General features: G+C 48.5%; 1 protein-coding gene across 13 annotated transcripts in view; it reads left to right on the forward strand.

Moving 5' to 3' along the window:
* Nucleotides 1-22,295, forward strand: part of KIFC3 (kinesin family member C3) — a 38,835-nt gene extending 16,540 nt beyond the window's left edge. For 7 of the 13 annotated variants that reach the window (XM_058154848.1, XM_058154850.1, XM_058154847.1 and 4 more), the window contains 17 exons: nucleotides 977-1,042; nucleotides 2,926-3,066; nucleotides 3,143-3,382; nucleotides 3,488-3,661; nucleotides 4,851-4,998; nucleotides 5,144-5,274; nucleotides 5,406-5,517; nucleotides 7,320-7,501; nucleotides 7,980-8,084; nucleotides 10,794-10,924; nucleotides 11,418-11,541; nucleotides 12,898-13,027; nucleotides 15,526-15,755; nucleotides 17,560-17,694; nucleotides 18,512-18,644; nucleotides 20,860-20,985; nucleotides 21,955-22,295. In XM_058154848.1, coding sequence (XP_058010831.1) covers nucleotides 977-1,042; nucleotides 2,926-3,066; nucleotides 3,143-3,382; nucleotides 3,488-3,661; nucleotides 4,851-4,998; nucleotides 5,144-5,274; nucleotides 5,406-5,517; nucleotides 7,320-7,501; nucleotides 7,980-8,084; nucleotides 10,794-10,924; nucleotides 11,418-11,541; nucleotides 12,898-13,027; nucleotides 15,526-15,755; nucleotides 17,560-17,694; nucleotides 18,512-18,644; nucleotides 20,860-20,985; nucleotides 21,955-21,980 — 2,334 coding nt within the window. In that variant the 3' untranslated portion in view covers nucleotides 21,981-22,295. Of the gene's footprint in view, nucleotides 1-976; nucleotides 1,043-2,925; nucleotides 3,067-3,142; nucleotides 3,383-3,487; nucleotides 3,662-4,850; nucleotides 4,999-5,143; nucleotides 5,275-5,405; nucleotides 5,518-7,319; nucleotides 7,502-7,979; nucleotides 8,085-10,793; nucleotides 10,925-11,417; nucleotides 11,542-12,897; nucleotides 13,028-15,525; nucleotides 15,756-17,559; nucleotides 17,695-18,511; nucleotides 18,645-20,592; nucleotides 20,626-20,859; nucleotides 20,986-21,954 lie in introns of all 13 variants that reach the window. The other 6 variants (XM_058154852.1, XM_058154856.1, XM_058154854.1 and 3 more) reach the window with 6 other exon arrangements.
* The last annotated feature ends 40 nt before the right edge of the window (nucleotides 22,296-22,335 follow it).

Below are 22,335 nucleotides of genomic sequence, written 5' to 3' on the forward strand. Positions count from 1 at the left end.
AGTCTCTCTCCCTCCCTCCCTCCCTCCCTCCATCCCTCCCTCTAAAACAATTCCAGCTTGCCAGCATGCCTAAATGCTTAATTGGCACATAATTGGGCCCCTATTGGTTAATCTGCAGCTCCAGACAGATAGGAACCTCGGCACCGCATGTATGTTGAGTCTTATAGCCCAGAAAGAGAACTTGAGTTAGCTCAATTCCAGCCGTGGCTTGAAGAGAAATGGCCATTTGGATCTGCAGCTGGCCTTGGTTGCCGGAAATGCACCTTAAGTGCTTAGAAAATGCCAAACGGTGTGAAACTGCCTTCCCTGCAAAGGAGTTTCAGCTTTCCCCCCAATGCCTTTCCCAGGCCAGGCGAAGAAAGTCTCTCATCTCCTGCTCTGAGCCTCATTGTTTGCATGAAACTTTCTCAGCGCTTTGATACTATTTGTGGGCTTGGCTTGTTCCTGATTGCGCAGGATCTTATGACTCTGCTACAGATGGAAAGATGTGGAAAGATTCCCCTTTACTCAGTTTCTGGTGAAACCCAGTTGTGTGTTCATCTGTGCTTCCCGTTCTTTTAATAAACACTGGAAGAGTTGCGCTCATGGCTGACCTCATGGTGCATGGCGCCCTTTGCCAGCTGGGTATGCAAGACTGGCATTTCCACGCTTCCATCCGTGTTTTCCTCTTGGCTCACTGAGGAATTGGCAGCTGCTGCTTAAGATGACTTTTGCAAGAGGCTGGCTGACAGAATTCAGTTCATGAGTCTGATTTTTGAGATATGCCAGTAGAATTAAAAATGTAGAAGCTAAAAACGGAGCTGTGTTGACTACGAAGTGCAGAAGTAGAGAACTGGAGCTGAGAGACCAGAGGCAAACTTCAAAGAACTGAGCAACTTGTAAAGCAGAAGTTGACGGGTGGAATTTACCTTACCATTTCCATGCTCCTTGTGTAATAAATGCATGTTGTATTTCAGTCCCTCTTTTGTATTGGCAGACAGAAAGCCTGAAGGACAGACTCCCAAAGCCAGCTCAAGAGATGAACAGGCTTCATTCTACGCTGGTGAGTCGGAGGGCTTCTCTCTTGGTTCCAGTCAGGACTGCCAAGGTCTTGCAGCATCACTTAAATTCCACTTAGGGGTATGATGGAGCCTTAAATAAGGGAAGGAATTCCAGATGGTGTGCCCAGTAGTTCTCTCAAACTCGCGGCAGGGTTGGACTTTGGTAATAGTTTGACAACCCCAACCGTTGTCATTAGCCAACTGACCATTGTATTTGTCTGCCAAAGGTTCCAAAGAGCAATGTGTCTTATGGGAAGTGCAGCATACTGAGTAGCTAACCTTGCGTTATTTCTGAAACTCACAGAACCTGGTTTGAAACAGCCACATCCTACTCAAATTTAGGCAGATGTGTCTGCATCAGTGCCAGCCTTCTGCCCTTGCGCTGGTCTTTCGAGGAACAGCTCCGCTCAGGCCTGCCGTTGGCATTGCTCCATGGCAGATAAACCCACTTCCTCCCCTGCCTCACTGCCCCCCCCCCGGATCCTTCACAGGCCCTTCTTTGAGAATGGCTTTCCCTTCTTAAGCCTTCAAGAGGTACTGGACTACAACTTCCATCATCTACAACTGACAGGACTTTGGGCATGTTGGCTGGGAGGGATAGGAATTGTGGGCCAGTTGGAGGAAGCTATGAACTGGTCTGGTCAGGAGAAAACATTCTTTGTCAGGGTTTTATTTTTATTTTAAAAAGGAGGGCATGGCTAGAGCGGAGGAGTTGCCAGGAGGGGAAAAGTTGATGCCAGCTTTGCTTTGAGCCTCCTGTGGGCAGGTTCCCCGCCTGGAGGTCTCTGGTCTGCCTTCTCCGAGCTGCCTGAGAAAATAAGTACAGGAACCCAAAGTCTCTCCTTGCTGTGTGTATGTTAATACTTGATAATAAAAGCAATGTGGTATACAATGCAACGTTCATTTGTACAAATTACGAGGGTGTTGGTCTGAAGGAAAAACAATAATTAACCTCCTCCCCCCACACACATACTTTTCATTGCTAGATCAATTGGGGTTTGTTTATGTTGTTGCCTTCAATTGGGTAGGCGCTCTGCCCAACCGGTGTTGTGTTTCGCAGTCTGATGCTACAGCCTTCCGCCTAATTTGCTGGGCTTGTTTATAGTGAGCCCATCTTCGGTTTGACTGTGACTCATCGGAGCCTTTCCTCCTCCTCCTTCCGCAGGCCTTTGCTCAGTCTCCTGATGTCTTCCAAAGATTGTCTGAGAAGAAGCTCCCTTCCACTCCGGCCCTTCTTTCTATTTAGAGGGGCCCAGGCTGAGCTCGCCTCCTCCTGTCATTATTTACTCTCTGCGTGCACACAAAGAGAAGCAGTGCGCTTAGGATGGTTATAGGAATAATTTAATTCAGCTTTCCATAGTTTCAGATTGTAATGTTTTGCCCCCAGTAAATGCATTAGAAATGAATGCTGCATTCCAATAAGCAAAAGAATTCTGGACTGAATTACGTCTAAATCTTCATCCGTGCACAGTATTTATAATTAAATCCAGTTAGGTGAGGGATGCTACTACGTCTTGGACTTAGACTTGGAACCACTGGTGAGATGAAATATGCTCTTAACGTTTCCAATATTTTGTAAGGGGCCTCTTCTCTTCCTGTCTGGCCTTTTCTCCGGGAGGTAGCCTGGCCATTGAAAGAGTGAGGTGCTCTCTTGGTGCTCTCTGAGCTTGCTTGTTTTCTTCAAGACGTTTCATTAGCCAAACTAGGTAACATCATCAGTAGCACTGATGATGTTACCTAGTTTGGCTAATGAAACATCTGCGAGAAAACAAATGTCGGCAAGAGCGCCAAGGATCCCTCATGTCAACCCTGAGCTACGAATATTCTCTTTTATTAGCCTTGAAAGAGCAAACCTGACCTCTGTCCCTTTCCTGCCTCTTCACAGGGTGGGACGGACCTGGAGAAGCATAGAGACCTCTTGCTTGCAGAAAACATGCACTTAAAGCAGGAGTTAAAGCTGTGTGAGGCCCAGCTGCAGGAGCTGAGGAAGCATTCGGTCAGATGCACCAACTGCGCACACAGCCAGGTGAGGCATTGCTCCTCCGGTTGGCCCTCCTGTAGGTGGGCCTGTTCCTTAGGGACCTTTCACCTTCCTCCCGCAGGAGAACGTAAAGTTGCAGGAGAAGCTGGCACAAGTGAAGCAGGAAGCAGAAGACGTGAAAGGACGCCTTTCGGAGTTGGACCTGGAGGTGGAGCAGAAAACCAACCGTCTGGCGGAGGTAGAGCTGCGGCTGAAGGACTCCTTGGCAGAGAGGGCCGAGGAGGAGGAGCGGCTGAGCCGGAGACTGCGGGACAGCCAGGAAGTGATAGCAAGCCTCAAGGCCCAGCCTCATCAGGTCAAGGTGAGGATGGCATTGTGCAGCGCCCACGGGACCGACAGGCTGCATGGCCCAAGGCCAGTTCTTCCCCTCTTCCCGGCTCAGTCTGGGCTGTTCTGCTTCCTTTAGTATGTCATCAAAACGATGGAAGTTGAATCCTCCAAGACCAAGCAGGCCCTCAGCGAAGCTCAGTCGCGGAACCAATACTTACAGGACCAGGTTGGGATGCAGAGGCAGGTTCTGAAGGAGATGGAGCAGCAGCTGCAGAGCTCCCAGAAGGCGGCGGCTCAGCTCAGGGCCCAGGTAAGCCCTCCTGAACACCAGGAAGAGAAAGAAGGTTGGAGGCAGAGAGGGGAAGGAGGAGGCGAGGCCTTCCAGGGGGACTCTTGCTTGGAGGACTGAGGTCACCACTGGTGCTTCTTTCTCTTTGGCTTCTGGTCCCTCAGCGAAGGACCCGAGTCCAGGTTCTAAATGGTGTGGCTCCACTTCCTCTTTGTTGCTGCAATTTTAATCAGCTGGGCAACCCCTCCTTGAGGTTCCTTCCATTCTCAAGCCTCAATCTGCTGTGTCCCCAAGTGCAGAGTGTCCTTGACCTACAAATATTCCTTCAGCGTCCGTTCAAAGTTGTGCAGAACGAATGGTGGTTACGACCAGTCCTCAGAGTTCCCGCCATCCCAGCACCCCTCGCGGTCACATTGTGAATTGGGCCCTTGGCAACCAGCTCAATATTATAACTGTTTGCAGCATTCCGTGATCACATGATCGCCATTTGCAATCTTCCCTGCTGGTTTCCCCAAAAAGTCAGTGGGGAAGCCAGCAGTCACAAGTCACTGGAGTAAATCTCCCCACCTGCGCATCCTTTCCACTCCTCTGCATTTGCAACGCATTTGTGCCACACCAGCCATTTGCACACTTCCACGCTCCCTCCCTGGCTTTCACCATACTCTTGCACATCCTCCAGGATCCTCACTGCAAACCCCCTCCCTGCCTCCCTGCCTGGCTGCAGTCACTTACATGTCTGCTGGTCTGTGACTTGTAACTTCTTGCCAGCTTCCCCAGTAACAATTGACCTGGACTGAATGATGTTAAGTCATGTGATCTCACACTTACTGAAGAAAATCAGTGCCAATTTCCATCGTAAATTGAGGACTTCCTGTAGGGACAATTTTATCCCTGGATTCTAGTAGGAGGGCAGCTTTCTAGTGCTGCAGATGAAATAGCCTTGCTTAGCTCATTGCGTTCCTCCTTAACAAAGATGATCAGGTGATCGCCGTTTGCAAAGATGAGAGTAAACTTGAGAAAGGACACAGGACGTGGTTGCCTCGTCTGCCCTCCCTCTCTGAAGCCTGGTGAGGCAGAGCAATCGCCCAATAAAAGCCCTGCTTGGAGATGCCCCTCCTCCCTTCTCCTAAGTGGCAGAAGAAGCTCCCCCAAGTCCTGCTCAAGAAGACGGGGAGAAGCCTCAGAACTTCAAGTCTCCATCCTCCTCCAGGTGACGATGTACGAATCCGAGCTAGAGCAGTCCCGGGAGCAGATGCTGGAGGAGATGCAGAACATGGAGGAGGACAAGAACCGAGCCATTGAGGAAGCTTTTGCTCAAGCACAACTAGAAATGAAAGCAGTTCATGAAAACCTGGCAGGTGCGTAGCTTGGACCTGGAGGCCCGTCCTGTGCCAGCTCCTTCAGCGCCTCCCGAGTTACCCAATGGTGGTATTAATGAAAAACGGAAACGGCCAATGAAAGTGAGCGTTTTCCAGGCCACCTTTGAAGTTCTTCCTTTTGCAGGCGTGCGGGCCAATCTGCTCACGCTCCAGCCGGCGCTGCGTACTCTCACTAGTGACTACAACGGCTTGAAGCGCCAGGTCAAAGAGTTCCCACTTCTGCTGCAAGAGGCTTTGCAGAGCGCCAGGGCTGAGGTGAGCTTGTCCTCCTCTCCCTCCTTTTTTCATACCCCGGGGAGAGCAGCTCACGTTCCTAGGAAGCAGAAGGGGCCTGGGAAAGGCTGAGGGACATAGAAGCCCCTAATGCAGCTTGTCTTCCTCCCAAGATCGGGCAAGCCATTGAAGAAGTGAGCAGCACCAACCAGGAGCTGCTGAGAAAATACCGAAAGGAGCTGCAACTCCGCAAGAAATGTCACAACGAGTTGGTGCGATTGAAAGGTTTGCTCCTCCTCCCCCTCCCTTGCGTGCGTTGTGTGTGCGAAGGGGGCACAGTAGGGGTGTTGATAATGTGTCTTGAGTTGTTGGCCAAAGTTGCTGATTTGGGGTGGGGGACTTGCCTGACATAGTGGGGGCACATTTTGGGATCCAAGGACTTGATTGCACCTGGTGAAGGGGCTTCCATAAGTGATTTCCAGAGGTGAGAAGCCTCTCGCTTGACTGAGGGAAGCAGCCGTTAAGGAAGATACTCGTGGGAGTTCCCCAGGCAGGGCGAGTACATGGCGGATCTCTTGGGTTGAGGATGGGAGCCAGGAAACCTCTCTTCCACTTGTTTAACTCTGTTTTGAGTCCAGAATTGGAAGATGTTTACAGGGGAACCTTTGAGGTTGTAGCAGGGAGAAAGCAGAACTGCTTGATTCATTCTTTTCATCTGTCTTCATGCAAAAGAAACAAACATAAACTACCCTACTAAAAGCCTGGTACTCTTCTGTAGTAGACAGAATAGGAATGCAAGTCAAAATAGGCAAGAAAATGGTAAGACAACACCTGTCCGCTCTAGGTGTCTGTGGAGGTTCTCAGCCATCCAGGTAATGGCTGTGCCAAAGGTGCTGACCAACCAGACTCAACATGTCGTCTTCAATGGAACTACATGTACATGGAGGGAAGTATTCAGTGGGGTACCTCAAGGCCACTATTCTTCAACATCTTCATAAATGATCTAGATGAGGGGACAGAAGAGGAACTCATCAGATTTGTAGACAAGATCAAGTTGGGGACGAATAGCTAACACTTTAGATCAGGAGTGTCAAACTCGCGTCGTCACGTGATATATCATGACCTTTTTTCCCTTTGCAAAACCGTGCGTGGGTGTGGCCAGTGCGTGATGCAACTGGCCTGTAAGCCGCGAGTTTGACACCCCTATCACCCCTTTAGATGATAGACCCAGGATTCAGAAGAGCCTTGGCAGAGTTGAGCGTTGGGCCCTATCCCAATAAAATGCAGTTCAGTGGCAAAAAAAGTAACATCCTTCATAGGCAAGAAAAGTCAAATGCACAGGTATACAGTAGAAAAGGTGGCACCTGGATCAACAGCAGCAATTATGAGAGGGATCTTGGTATCCTAGTAGACAACCAGTTAAGTATGAGCCATCAGTGTGCTGATACTGTTAAAAAGGCTAACGCAGTCCTAGGTTGCATCAGCAAAGGGCTAGTTTCAAGATCATGTGAAGTAATGGTACCACTTTATACAGCATTGGTGAGACCATACTTGGAATACTACATCCAGTTCTGGTCATCATGATACAAAATGATGTTGAAATACTAGTGCAGAAGAGGAACCACAAAAATGATAAGGTGTCTGGGTGCTCAACCACATGATGAACAATTGAGGACTCTAGGTATGGCTAGTTTAATGAAGAGAAGGACAAGGGGTGACATAGCTGCAGTCTTCCAATATCTGAGAGGCTGTCCAAAGCATCTGAGGGCAGAACTAGAACTAATGGGTGAAAGATTATTAAAGAGAGATCTGACCTAGAATTAGGGAGAAATTTCCTGACAATGAGAACAATTAGAAGTTGTGAGTGCTCAATCACTGGAGAGTTTCAAAAATTGGCTGGTCAGTCACTTGTCTAGAATGTATAAGATATCCTACCATGGGCAAGAGGGTTGGACTAGAAGATCTCCAAGGCCCCTTCCAACTCTATTGTTCTATGAACTTTTGGTTTTGTTCACTGCAGCAGCATAATTTGGGGACGGTGTTGGATTGTCTCTGTTACTGTTAAACAGTCTTATTTCCTGTTACAGGTAATATCCGAGTGTTTGGCCGTGTTAGGCCAATACAAGCAGAGGATGGTGAAGGGCCAGAAGCTGTGGGCGCAGTGACCTTTGACCCTGATGATGACGCCATCCTACATCTGATGCACAAAGGGAAGCTGGTATCTTTTGAACTGGACAAAGTTTTCCGTCCAGAAGCAACACAAGAAGACGTAAGTGAGGATCTTCTGGATTAGAGAATCGGGGAGCGGGGGGGCTGGAAGGAAACTCCTATTTGCAGGGTTCTTCAACTGTAAGAGCCAGTTGGTCTAGTGGTTAAAGCACCAGTAGAAATGAGGAGATGGTCAATTCTAGTCCCGCCTTGGGCACAAAAATCAGGTCAGTGACTTTGGGCCAGTTATTCTCCTTCAGCTCAACCCAACTGCCGGGGTTCTTGTTGAGCGGAAAATGGGAGAAGGAAGGAGTACTGGGTATGTTTGCCACTTTGAGTCATTAAAAAAGAAATAAAAGTGGGATAGAAATATAACTGGGGGTTTCTGTACTCCTGTTATCTGACAGATCATTCCTGTAATGTCTCTTCTTTCTGCATCAAGAAACTCTTAGTTAAAAGGACAGGTCATGCGAATGTGCCTCTGGCACATGTGCCTTCTCAGTCGTGGGGAATTTCTGAGCATGTCTTGTTTCCCAAAGGTCTTCCGAGAAGTTCAGGCGCTGATCACATCATGCATTGATGGTTACAACGTTTGTATTTTTGCCTATGGACAAACTGGGGCTGGCAAGACATACACCATGGAGGTGAGCTGCTTTCCTTTCCTTGATGTTCTGCCAGGCCTGCTGCAGACCAGCCGGGCCGGTTTCAGAGAGCCAGAGAAACGCTAACGAGGGGAGCCGGGATGGAAACTATCATTGCTGATCTGCCAATATCCAGTTCCATTACACTCCTTTCCTGGGACTTCATTTCTGTTCCCTGATCATCCTTGTTGCCTTCCTCTGAACTTCTTCTAGTTCACCTGAATCCTGATTTTAAAAATGCATCCAGAATTGGAGATCTTACTATTGATGGAATCACACCAGTGCTGCATAAGATGGGAACTTTTGCTGCCTACAATTTGGAAAATCCATTTCTGTTAATGCAAGCTAAAATTGCACGTCTTGCTTTTTTTTGCACTCACAGTACCCCATTGACCCATCCTCAGTTTCTAAACTTTTAAGCCATTCTGTACCTGTACATTTAATTTTTGGGACCCTAAGCAAAGACCTTTGCATTGTTCTCTCTTAGATTTTAGCCCCTTTTTCTCTAGTGTATCAAGAGAGACTTCAATTGGTCTTCTGTCTTCTAGAATATTAGCTGTCGCATCCAGTGTTGCCTGAAAATTCAGTAAATAGGCTCTCCTCGTCTTCACCCAAGTCATGAATGAAAAATGGAGAGTAGAAAAATTTATCCTCTTGTATCATGTCATCCACTTGTCCCTCCTTCCAAGCCATTGAGCGGCTCTATTTTAGCGCAGGTTTCAAATCAACTCCATATCCATGTAATTGCCACGTGGTCTAGCCCAGAGTTTGCTGGCTTGTCAATTAAATGGCCCAGGGCTCTGTGTCCAGGGTGCCACTGAAATCCCAAATGTCCACCATGAACCCACCTGGGGTGTGTTGCTTACCTGCAGCTAATCGTGTTTGGGAAACAGATAGTAACATTGATGAAGGCAATGTTATGATCAGCATCACAAAAATGCATGTTGTGCACATAAAACTAAGGGAAAAATAATACCCAGAAAAGCTAACAGGGTCAGTTGTTTTCGTGTTGAGAGAGAAATACGAGAATGAGAGGCCCCTGGAGCGCTCTCAACTTCATTGCAGTCTTGCAGATGTTTCATTACCCAAACTAGGTAACATCATCAGTGTTTTGATGACAAGCACATTTAAGGCCTGGGAGACTTGAGTAGTTAGTTTCCAGACATATTTCCCCATTCCAGTGGCAATGGGGCAGAACAATTGATTGATTGATTCATTGATTGATTGATTGATTGACTGACTCATTCATTCATTCATTTTATATAGAATCCTGTGATGGACTACTAGAATAAAGTGGCAGATGCCCAGGAAGGAGGGAGCCCTTTCCAAGGAGGGTCGGGGGCCGAGATGAGACAGCTGGGGCTGCAATTAGGGGAAGAGGTTTAGGGTAGCCACTCCCTAGACCTGGAATCTCTCAGGGTATCTCTGTTGGGGTGAGAGTAATAAGGGTTAAGTCTGGCAAGAGTCTGTCTATTGGTGCGAGTAAATAAAGACTTAAATTTGGATTGTGTTACATCATTCTTGGACAGGGCCTGACACTGCTTATTTTACTGTCATGACTTTGGGTGGCTTGCAATCAAAACATAAGCAGTACCAAAAAAAGCCCACCCAAATAAAAGAATAATACACAATAAAAAACGTTAAAACAATTAAAAACCCAACAGTGCAGTCCCTGGGAGAGCACTGCCTTTCAAGAACAGCACAGCCATTTGAGGGGTTCCACACCACTTTTGGATCCCCAGGCCAGGTGGCCGAGCCAGCTCTTCAGGTCCTTGGTAGAAAGCTACCTAGGAGGCAGCAGTTAAGCCTGAAGAGGAGAAAGGGCATGATGTGTGATTGTCTTAGCATTACTGAGCCGGCAAGTGGTTTCACTCCTATCACAAAGAAGGAGAGTTTTAAACTCTTGGTTTATTGGATCATTTGCTCAGGATGTGAGGAAGAACCAATAATTTGCACAAAGCATTCACGTTACTTTGGATGCAGTAAATTTTATCCATTATTTTGGGGTGATGCTTGGAAGAGAAGCTTGTCTGAAGTCAACTGAGATCTGTTAAGCCAAGATAAACCACACATATTTTGGAAAATATATCAAATAATTGACTTGGTCTTTTCTGAACTGTTCCAAGCTGAAAAGCCACTCAAACCAATTTCCAGGAAGGGTGGTGGCAAAAAGAATTGTATTAAGAAATTGGAATTATTCCACACATTTTGCAATGTGTGATCTCTGTGTTTTGGAAAAGACAATTTTTTCTACTAATCAGAATGGAACAACGTGTGATGCTCTGGCAGAGATTCCGGGATATCTTGCAATTATTTCTTTCATTGTTCATCTTACAATAGCAAATTCATTGGTAAACCAGTGATTAGTTATAAAATATAAGATAAATTCTTGTCTTTTTCTTCTTAGTTTGGACTTTTAATTGCTTTTATTTTTTTTATTAAGAAAATAAATATATACTTTTTTAAAAATGAAAGGTTGGGAGCTTGACCTCCACCAGGCCCTCAACGAGTTGATTTCTGGGCTGCTCCCCTCCTCCCCGCCCAGGACTTGGAAAAGAGAGCAGGGATGGAGTTGGCAGGTCATGAGAATGCCAAGGTCCCCCCTCAGGCTGCCCCTTGGGGGTATCGCTAGAATGGCCACTTCCAGTTTTTCTCTCTTAGAATTCCTTCGCTTTTAACACCAACACGACGCATGTCTTCCTTTCTCATCAGGGCAGCCCGGAAAACCCCGGGATCAACCAGCGGGCTCTGCGGCTTCTCTTCTCCGAGGTTCAGTCCAAAGCCCCTGACTGGAATTACAGCATCACTGTCAGCGTGGCTGAAATCTATAACGAGGCTCTCAGGTAACAGCAGGAAAGCAGCCTCGCCAGCGGGTGTGCCCTCCTTGCACGTGGCTGGGAAGGGGGGGCTTTGGCGGGTGGGAAGGGCAGCCCCTGCCTGCATTGGTTGGCGCAACAGTCACTTTTTGCATGGTGGGGGGGGGCCTTCGGAGTTGCGCTTGGTGATCTTCCCCCCTCCCCAATCACCCAGCTCTCTCTGGACGGTGCAGAAACCTGCCTCAGGGCAGAGCAGCCACACTTGGTTGTGGTCTGTCTGCCTTTATTTGGGCTAGGAAGTAAAAGTCTTTGGGCTAAAACGAGAGCCTGAATGCTGGGTTTGCCAGCTTCCCCGAAGCGCTGAATGGGGTTTGGGGCTGCACACTTTAAAACAGGCCGATTCTTCTCTTTCCTTTTGCATCTTAGCAAATAGGCAGTTGCTTCCGTCTTTGCATTTTGGCCATTTGACACCTTTCCTTCCTCCCGGGATGCTGCACGACTTTCACTCTCTGCCTTTCAGGGACCTGCTTGGAAAGGAGCCCCAGGAGAAGCTGGAGATCAGACTCTGCCCAGATGGCAGCGGGCAGCTTTACGTTCCAGGCTTGACCGAGTTCCCTGTCCACTGCGTGGAAGACATCAACCAGGTGAGCGGGGACAGGAGGGGCTTCCTGGTGTGCCAGTCCCACCCGAGGGGGAGGGGAGGGGAGGGGAGGGGAAGTCCATTCTCTTCCTGAAGCAGTTCCTCAGACGGAGCTTTAGCTGGAGTTTGGCCAAGTCAGCTTTTCCTACTGAGCAACTTTAACCTGCCTGCGCTTCCAGAATCCCCCAGCCAGTTTGCTTGGGATTTTGACAGCCGCCAATTGTGTGTTTAGCCCTTGAGTGGAGGGCTCCCCCATGAATAGCCGTGATAGCTCAGGCTGGTAAGAAGCCTGTTATTAGAACACAGCAGCCTGCAATTACTGCAGGTTCAAGCCCCACCAGGCCCAAGGTTGACTCAGCCTTCCATCCTTTATAAGGTAGGTAAAATGAGGACCCAGATTGTTGGGGGGGCAATAAGTTGACTTTGTAAAAAAATATACAAATAGAATGAGACTATTGCCTTACACAATGTAAGCCGCCCTGAGTCTTCGGAGAAGGGCGGGGTATAAATGTAAATTTAAAAAAAAAAAAATTGGTGCTCTTCTCTTTTCCCCCCAAAGCTGCTCCCAACCAAGAAAACTAAATTCTTAGACCGTTAATCCCGTCGGTCAGATCCCTTGCAGGGAAAAGGTGTAACAGAATCTTGGATGCTGCATAGATGCTCTTCAGCTCTGTTAGGGCAGGGTCTCTGTTCTGACCCAGCTCCCCAAACACGACAAACCCTCTAACGTGAACTCAGATTATTCCTTTATTAGGAGCACCAGCAGCCCCGGCACTCTCACTGCAGGCTAAGAAGTCTGTCTGGCAGGGAGATGAATAGTTCTCTGCCACATCTATTCATCTCTGCCCCCCTGCCTTTTTCCCCAGAGCTAAGGTGGAGCTTCGCTAGCAGTGGTGGCTCTTCCGTCCCAAGGACCGGCCCACAGATTTCCACTGCTCTCCTCTCCTCTGCCTTCTGTGCATCCAGACATCAGGCACAGGGCCCAGCTGTTCCTCCTCTTCCTCATCAGCCACCTCCAGGCCTGGGGGCTGTTGACTCTCCATCTGAGAGCTGATGGACGGCCCAGGCTCCACCTCTCTCTCTCTCTCTCTCTCTCTCTCTGCCAAGTCCAGTCCCTCTTCCCCCTTGGAGCCCTCAGGTTGCCTTGATACTGACACTGACTCCCACATCTCTTCCTCCTCTGATTTGGCTGCTGGAGGGGCCGGTGGCCAACAGGCCACAACAGTCTCCTTCATGCCTCTGATCCTCTTTTTAACACTCCTTGATGGAGGGAAGAGGTGGCTATGCAGGATTAAGTCTTTCTTTTGCAAACCTTTCCAGGCTGAGGGAATTCCATTACAGTGCCTCCATTTTTCTCCAGGTCTTTGAGTTTGGTCATATCAACCGAGCAACGGAGTGCACTTACCTGAATGAACACAGCTCCAGATCTCACGCCCTCCTCATGATCACAGTGAGGGGAACCGATCGCAGCACAGGAATAAAAACCACCGGTTGGTATGGATTCCTCCTCCGCTTCAGAATGAATTGGTGAACCAGGGAAATATCATGAGCATTAGTCAGGGTGACTGACGGGAGACGAGCGGATCCTGGTTGGCGCTCCTGCAGTAGCTGGCGGTATGCTGAGAAAGAGCCACCTGTCTGAAATGGAACAGGGTCTCGTGCTCAAGCAGAGGGTTGGACTAGAAGACCTCTAAGGTCCCTTCCAACTCTGTTATTCAATATTAGGAAGCTTACGTCCTCCAGAAGAACTCATATACACTTGAATCTTACGTCAGCAAAACAGTGTAAATCGTTCTTTACATTTTTCTGTAATGTATGTTCTTTGCGAAGGGTTTTCTCCATTTTTTCAATATTTCCATTTTGTATGCTTGAGGGAAGGGTTGAGGAACTACATTACAAAATTCCAAAAAGTGCAGATGGAAAGGATAATTGCATTCTAGAACTTAACAATACTTTTTTAGATGTTCAAATTAGATTCAAATCCCACGAATTTCACAGCCTTCCCTGCCTCCACAGAAGCACGGAGGATTCGAGGAATCGCTGCTTCTTCAGGCAACCTAAACCCTCCGTGAGGCTTTCCTTTCCCTTTGGGCAATGGCCCTGGTCTGCCAGGGGTGGCCTCTGGGAAATGCTCCAAGCATCAGCCCTCAGCATGGGCTGTGCTTGAGCAAGCTGTAAAAATGATAAAGATGTTTTATTGGAAGTTAGTGAGACACAACGGCATGGCATGCTAAATAAAAATCAGAGATTCAGAATAGAGGAAATCTGGCCATTTTTATGCTGAAACATTGAAAAGACGAGCAGCTTGCTTTCAATTTCTGTGTGACAGAGGAGTGATTTTATCAAGTGAGAACATTGATCCTTCTTGTGTGCCATGGTGGTGCAGTGGTTAGAATGCAGGTTAACTCACTGCTCACTGCCAGGAGTTCAATTCTCACCACTCAAGGTTGACTCAGCCTTCCATCCTTCCGAAGTTGGTAAAATGAGGACCCAGATTCTTGGGGGCAACAGGCTGACTCTGTAAACTGCTCAAAGAAGGCTGTAAAGTCAAGTGCTGTTGCTATTGTGTGATGTTGTTAAGATTGATTTCAGTCGGTCGGTCCATTTGGTGAATTAGTGGACCTCTGCAGCAAGAGCAAAGTCCTCGGGCCACCCAGTCTGATCTGATTTCAAAAGGATCCGTTCAAGCCTCTGATGAGAGCTGTCTATTCCACGGAGACAGAAGAGGAGGCAGACAGGTGAAAGGGGGCATTGCCACAGCCATCACCGCCGTGCTTTAGCCTTGCTCATCACCTGGCCTGCCCCCTCCCGTCCCCTCCCCAAAAGATTACATCCAGGTTTACAGCCTTTGATATCTTGGTCCTCCATGGACCCTGTTGTGGACCGTCAGCAGCCTGCGGAGCTGGCAACGGAGTCAGACAGCGATGAGGCCGAGGTGAGGCCAGGGCCATTGGAAAGTGAGTTGCGGACTCCAGAGCCTCCAGAGACTGATTGTAGTGAGGCAGAGGAACAAGAGGAGCCTATTTCTCATGCACGCATGAGAAGAGCTGCCACAAGGCAAGAGCAGCTCAAGTAGACAGGACAACTCGGCAGTAGGGCCAAGAGATGATTGGCCCCTCCCATAAGGCTTAAAAGACCAGCACCGGCATTTGAGCTTTGCCGGAAAACAACGTTGTAGCTGCGTCTTCTGCTTCATCTACGTCTTTGTTTTTGTGGCTTCTGGACGTTTGCCAGGAAGGGCCTTTGGCAGTTTGCCTAATTGGACTAAGGTTTGTGAGATAACTAAGGAATTTCTGTTGGGAGGCATTTGTTTTACTTTGAGTCGAATGACGCTGGGAATGAAGTAATTCCCAGCTGTTCGAATAAAGTTTGTTTTTTCCACGGACTAAGTTTATTACTACCTGTCAGGCTGCCTCTGATTATATCTACACCTTGACTTCATTTGCAAAATACCTTGACTTCATTTGCAAAATAAAGAAAAGTACTTTTACTAGTTACATCTGGATAGCAGCAGTTCTAAGTTGAATCTGAGACAAAATATGGCAAACATTTCATATCCCCCCATTTGTCCCTCCTCCCTCAGGAGGTCAGGCTGGTCTGGTCCAATGCCAGCTCCTTCTCGGGCCCCGTGGTAATCTTCCTCCGCCTGTCTCTAGCTGTCAATCATCTCAGGAATGCAGTGTCTGTTGGAAAAGCCCGCGCTCCTAGCATTCAGCCGTTAACCCCCACTGTTATGTCAGACGACGCTCTTAAAGGGCCCTCTTCCCTTACCCTATATGGGCAATAATACATCTTATATCCTTAACTATTTTACATTACAGAAAGAAGCATTTTACATTCTAGCTACTGAATATAAATTGTACAAAAAATATGTGAGGATTGGAGTGGAGGCTGACATTACCTACTTGGGCCTGGGTCACAACAGACCCCATAGTTAAAAGAAATGAGCTTTGGGCAACAGCTTCAGTGTCTGCATTCTCATCTCCAGGGAAGCTGAATTTAGTAGACCTGGCAGGATCTGAGCGTGTGGGTAGATCTGGTGCAGAAGGGAGCCGGTTGCGTGAGGCTCAGTACATCAACAAGTCGCTTTCAGCTTTGGGAGATGTGATCTATGCGCTGCGTTCCCGCCAGTCCCATGTGCCGTTTCGCAACTCCAAGCTGACCTACCTCCTCCAGGATTCTCTCAGTGGTGAAAGCAAGACCCTCATGATGGTCCAGGTGAGCATTTCAGAGAAAGATGGACTTCATGCTTCAGGTGATCCAGGGACAAAATGCAGGGTCCTGATTTTGCATCGGATGTGCCTGCTCCTTTGCTCCTTGTTTGATGGTTACGTCGGATGATGCACAGGAATCCTTTTGGGATTCTTTTGGGATCGTTCAAAAAATGCTTTTATAGCTTGGCTTGGTAATCTCCCCACTGTGCCTGCCTGCCTGCCCTGCTCTTGGCAATCAGCCAGTCCTCCTTTGGAAAAAGCAGCTGAAGGCCCCTCCAGAGTTCAGAGCCTGCGTTCCATTGTGTGCATCAGTTGGGCCACAAAGCACAAATGGAGACAGGACCACATGCACACTAAAACTGGTTTTCTGAACTTGGATCTTTATTTATCCGAAACAGCATTCCAAAAGTTGCTCCCAAAGTGAGATGGGAAGCATATAAATATAATGAATAAGTAAAAGCTCAAAGTAACTCCCAAGTCTCCAAAAATATCTCAAGAAACCTTAAAGGGGCAACCCCCTCTGACCCCCACAATAATTAGTGGGGAATAAAGCGTTGCTCCTGGATGGGTGAATCCCACACCAAATTCTTCTCCTTGCATGTTCTTGCAGTTGCTACTCGGTGCACCGCTCTGGGTGGCCAAAAGGGCTGATGGTGTCTGGCTACAGGTTTGGAAAATATTCAGGGCTGCTTGTGGTTTACCACACTGACAGAATCCAAGCTGGGGGTGGCTCTAATGGATCCCAAAAATGAGATTAGGACTCTCTGTCCAGACACTGCGCAGAAGCACCTTCGGTGGAGACTGGAGGTTGGGGAAAATCAATAAGGGTGAGAAGGAGTAAATGTGTCCTTCCCTAATCAGACAAGTGATTTGGCCATTTCAGCAAGTTCACACATCGTCACAATCAATTCCTCTCTCGGGAGTAGTTCTGTAATTGTCCATCTTCGTGCAGATTGTAGCCTCACTGCAGTTACGATTCACTTATTTATGTTTAGATGTCACCCACCTTGTCTCCAAGGCGATGCTGGGAGTCCTTGGCTTAAATCGGGATTTCTGTGGCTGAACGATGTGGCCCTAATGTGTGGTGTCACGTGACCACATCGCTTGGTGACAGCAATCACTCCTTGCCGTCGCCAAGTGAAAATGGCAGGTTTTTATGTTAGCATTTCCTTGCAACTTCCTGCTGGCCTCCAACAACCAAAGTTGGTGAGGAAGCCGGCAGGAAATTGTGTGGCCCAGGGTGGTGGGAAGGAAGGCAGGCAGGGAGGGAGGAGTGCGCAGTGACAGAGACACAGGAGCAGCAGCAGGACTGGTGGGGGGAGCTGCTGCCCGGTGGGAGTGGGGAAGGGGTGAGGCTTGATAAGGGTGTGGGTGACAGGGAGGCACAGTGGGATCACAGGGGTTTGGGAGGGGGGAGGGGAGGTGAGGTGAGGTGGCTTTAGCTGGTGTGCGAATGGTATGCCTGCAAGCACCTGAACAGGGCAAGAGCAGTGAGGCTTGGGAGGACCAGGGAGACGGTTCCCAGCAGTTTCTGCAACTTCCCTGCTGGCTTCCCTTTCAAATTCGGTTGGGATTTGGTTTTCTTGTCTCACCTGTTGGCTTCCTGAGCACCTCCTGGGTCCCTCGAGCAGCCAATCTTGGCCTGGAGACAGTGCCAAGACCCCAGGAAGGCCAGCTGCCCAGCCACCAGAGCTCCTCTGCCCAGCCCTTTGGGGGCACCGGGGGCGGCACAGAGGCAGCCTTCTCTTCCGTACGGGCCACTTGTGGGCTCTGGGCTGTGAGTGCCGATTCCTCCTCTCGTTTCACAGGTTTCTCCGGTTGAGAAGAATACGAGTGAGACACTCTGCTCCCTCAAGTTTGCTGAGAGAGTTCGCTCCGTGGAACTGGGCCCTGGCACTCGGAGGGCAGAAATGGGCTCCTGGACCAGCCAGGAGCACTTAGAGGTACGGTGATTTCCTGCCTGCTGGGCCTCCTGGGGGCCCCTGGTGTGGCAGATCCCTCCCTTGGAAGATGCTGTCCCTAACCCTAACCCTCCATTTCCCTCAGAGCTTCTGAAGCAGGGGGGTCCCGCAGATGGGCGCTTGGGTCAGCAAAGGGGTCTAGCCATCCTGGGTTGCCTCCTTAGCCTTTTCCAGGAAGGGGAGGGGTTGCCTCGGTTCAGGCTGTTAAAGAGCCTGGCTCGCCATGTCCTGATTGCGCCAGGAACCCCCGCAGGGCAGGCGTAATGGCAAGGAGAGGTTTTGGGAGGTGGACGAGGGCCCCAGCCTCACACATTCCCCCCCCCCTTGGGAGACACACCAGGGAAACTGCAGCCTGCCTGCTTCTGCCATTGGACCCTTGCAAAACTTGAAGCAGAGTTCAAGGTGGGAGTGCAAGCTTCTGACTCCACCCCCTCCCCTCCGGCTCCATAACTGAGCAGGGCAGTTTTGAGGATTTGGGGTGATGCATCGAGAGGGATCGCAAGACGGGCTAAGTCTAAAGCTGCAGCTTGGTGCTCAATCCTCTTCTCCGTCAAGGTGGCCACAGCTCCAGTCCCAACTGTTGGGGATCTGAGGGCTCTAGGCTAGAGGGGGGAAGAGCCTGCCACGGCTCCTCTGAGCCGAGGGTGAGGGATGGCATCTCTCACCAAGTGGAATCTGAGTCTAGTGTGGAAAGGAGTGGGGGAGGGCAGGGGGCGGGGGGGGGGAGATCTTGGTTGCGCGATTGCTTTGAGAGACGGAGCCCCTGTCACATGATCTGAAGGAACCTTCCTGGTAACAGCCACAGCTCTGTTTCCCTGTGGCTGCTTGTCTCCAGGTGGAGCCCTCCGCCACCCTTCAGCCCTGCATCCGGACCCAGCCCTCTCCTCGAACGGGGCGATCGAGCTCACTTCGGGCAAAGCCCCCGAGTACAGGTAAGAGCCCTTCTGTTTGCAGAGCTGCTTGGGCTCCTCCAAAGAAGGAATTGCCAAGAGTCAGGCTGGGCCGTGGGGATGGAGGTGGATCTGTTTCTCTGAAGCCTCCTGGGCATCTGGCAGGAGTGCCAGCAGGGCCCGCCTGATGCCACCAAAGGTGCCAAGAATCCCGAAACCAGGTGGGCATCCTTTCTTGCCACAGGGATTTTTTTCTTGTTCTTCTTTGTATCCATGTGTGCCTAGTTGGGAACACAGGGATGCCAATTACCCAACGCTGCCCAACTGCACTGAGGATGGGGGGCCGCCCTCCCAGCATCTTTCCCAACATCCCCTTGGCAGAACAGCCCAAGACTTTTTGAGGGCAGAGGTTGTAGCCTCCCCCCCCCTGTCAGAGTTGTTTGAGCCTGGAAAGACGCGAGACATTCAGAAGAGGGCAAGAGACGAGGTGCTTATGCCTGAGGGTGCCATTGGGCTGAGAAATTTTGGAAGCGGATGGAGCCCCCATCTGTCCCAAGAAGGGGAATAGAATAGAATGGCATAGAACAGAACAGAACAGAATAGAATATGGATTGGGATTGGGATTGGGATTGGGATTGGGATTGGGATGGAATGGAATGGAATGGAATGGAATGGAATAGAATAGAATAGAATAGAATAGAATAGAATAGAATTTTTTATTGGCCAAGTGTGATTGGACACACAAGGAATTTGTCTTGGTGCATATGGTCTCAGTGTACATAAAAGAAAAGATAAGTTCATCAAGAAAAGGGGCCGTGGTGGCTCAGGCTGTAAGATAGCCTGTTATTAAAACACAGCTGCCTGCAATTACTGCAGGTTCTAGTCCCACCAGGCCCAAGGTTGACTCAGCCTTCCATCCTTTATAAGGTAGGTAAAATGAGGACCCAGATTGTTGGGGGCAATAAAAGTTGACTTTGTATATAATATACAAATGGATGAAGACTATTGCCTAACATAGTGTAAGCCACCCTGAGTCTTCGGAGAAGGGCGGGGTATAAATGTAAAAAAAAAAAAAAATTCTAAGGTACAACACTTAATGATAGTCATAGGGTACAAATAAGCAATCAGGAAACAATATCAATATAAATAGTATGGATACAAGCAACAAACAGCAAAAACAACAAAAGCAGCAGAGTGCCCAATTCAGCCCAATTAAGGATGCTTAAAAGGAGTTAATGGTCATAGCCATGTTGTGTAATTCCACACACAAAGCAAAGCACCTGACAAGTGTAATGGAACAGCAACATAGAACCCTCTCCTGTGGTCACATTCATTGCCAGGTATCATCCATGTGATGATGATGATGATGATGATGATGATGATGATGATGATGATGATGATTAATTCGATTTTTATACCGCCCTTCTCCCGAACAGCCAAAAGTAAAAACAGACGATACAATATACAATTTAAAATACAAATTAAAAAACTTATTTTATAATTGGCCTAAAAAACTTTAAAATATATAAAACTAAAACCCCATTAAAATTAATGTTAAAAAATTTAAAATCGATAAAATTTAAGCCAGCCCCGCGCGAATGAAAAGATGTGTCTTCAGTTCGCGGTGGAAGGTCCGAAGGTCAGGTATTTGGCGTAAACCCGGGGGAAGCTCGTTCCAGAGTATGGGAGCCCCCACAGAGAAGGCCCTTCCCCTGGGGGCCGCCAGCCGACATTGCTTGGCAGACGGCACCCTGAGAAGTCCCTCTCTGTGAGAGCGTACGGGTCGGTGATCATGTGTGCATCATCTTCACAAGCTTCACTAGGAACAGGAGGCATCCAGTCAAATGTTTATCTGGTTATGTTGTTAGCCAGATACTTCAGGGAACCTTAACTATCATCCACGATATGTTGGTGTTCCATTAATCAAAGCAGTTTTTGCATCCATTTGCTGCTTTATGAGACAAACTTCAGTTCTTCCATTTGATTTCAGCCTGGAATTAAGAGATGCTCTGTTTGCCTCCAAGTGAGTTAGATACACGCCCGGATCACAAGATCTTACTCTGATTAACAAGATGTTAAGTTCTGCTGTGGCCAAAATGAGAAGGAAAGCAAGATTGATGCTGCCTTTGGGTGTCGGTTGATCCTGGTCTCTAGAATTAACATCAGATTGAGCCAGGGACAAGCATGAAATCCAAAAATTTCACTTTCCCCCCTAATGTTGCTTTTTATTCTTTGTAACCCAACTGAACATTGGAAGGAATTGCGCAATGCAGCCGGGAGTTCTGTCTGCCAGCCTGCTTAACAATCCAAAATCAGAATGGAGCAGGACCAAGTGTTACGTGTGGCCAAAGCCAGCAGAGGACAGACTTCAGAAATGGGCCAGGTGGGGTTGAGACTGCAGAGGGCAGAAATTCCAAAAATTCTCCCCTGGCATCCTGTTGCGGGGTGTGTGTGTGTGGCGGGGAGCAGAATTTTTGCAGTGTTCTCTTGCGAGCCCACCTTGTGATGCTTCTGGCCTCTCAGTCTGGTTTAATTCTGCAGTCCCTCTTCTGGTTTACCTGCAAGGACAAACGCTACAGAAGACAAGTACAGCAAAAATAAACTCAGGCTGGAAACCGATCTCCTTTGCATGTTAAAATGGACTCAATAGATACAAACAAACGTATTTTTGCTTTTTACAAAAGTAAAAAACGGGCAGATTTGTCTTGCTTTATCCCCTTGTGCTGAAATGCTTTTGCACCTGGCTCACCAAGTGGCTTTCTTCAGATTTGTTCTCTGCTGGGTTGTGGAAGCGCCGCCTGCTCTCTGTCTCTCTCTGCCTCCCCCCCCCCCCGCTCACAACCCCTCTTGCCTCAGCTGCAGATGCAAAAACAGCTTCATTGTCTGAAATGCTTCCTGTGCAACAATCCCAGATGTGACATTGAAGGAAGGATTTGTACTGAATGAGCCAAACTTGACTTTAATTCTAGTAGGTTTTGGAACGTAGAGTTTGGCAGTTTTCAAATATCCAGAGTAATAAGAAACAAAGTGCAGATTTGATTTCGCTCAGAGGAGACAAAACAAATAGAACTACTTGACCCATTGACCTTAATGGGTATAGTCTAGGAATAACTCGTGAAGCCTGCATGAAACTCCCAAGTCTAAACAGAACGGCTGCATCGTTTAGATTGGCTGTTCGTTCCGTGGAGGTTCTGCACAGGGAAAGTTTTGGGTGCCGCATGCAGGAGCTGCCTGGCCTGGGTGCCTGCAGCAAAATGGTTGGTGTGTTGTTGGGAAGCAGCAGTTCCTCAGTGCGTGTCTCTGTTCAGTGGGATTCTCTGCCAGAATTCATTTCTGTCTCTCTCTGTTTTAGGGAAACCGAGGCCAAATCCTCTATGAAAACTGGTCGATGTGAGGAAAAGCTGCTTTCAAAGAGGACTTTGGGAAACCATGCTGGCTTTTCTAAAAGTGCACCCTGGGACTGGGACTACAGTACAGATGTCCAGGGGTTTGGACTGGTCGTCCTCATCCACTGCTGGCAGTGGAGCCGGGTGCTTGGAACCGTACAGACTTCAGGAAAGGGTCACTTCCTGATCAACAGATTTTTAACACATTTCTTTTAAAAGAGAGCAGAGGCGGTGAACACAAACTTCGCTTTTATGCACCCTTTCCCTTTCATTTTTATTTGAATAAAAATGTTGCACCCAGTCAGAATTCTTGGAAGTCCAGAAACTTATTGCTAATATTTTATTTT

This window comes from Ahaetulla prasina, chromosome 12 (assembly GCF_028640845.1).
Source record: "Ahaetulla prasina isolate Xishuangbanna chromosome 12, ASM2864084v1, whole genome shotgun sequence".
NCBI lineage: Eukaryota > Metazoa > Chordata > Lepidosauria > Squamata > Colubridae > Ahaetulla > Ahaetulla prasina.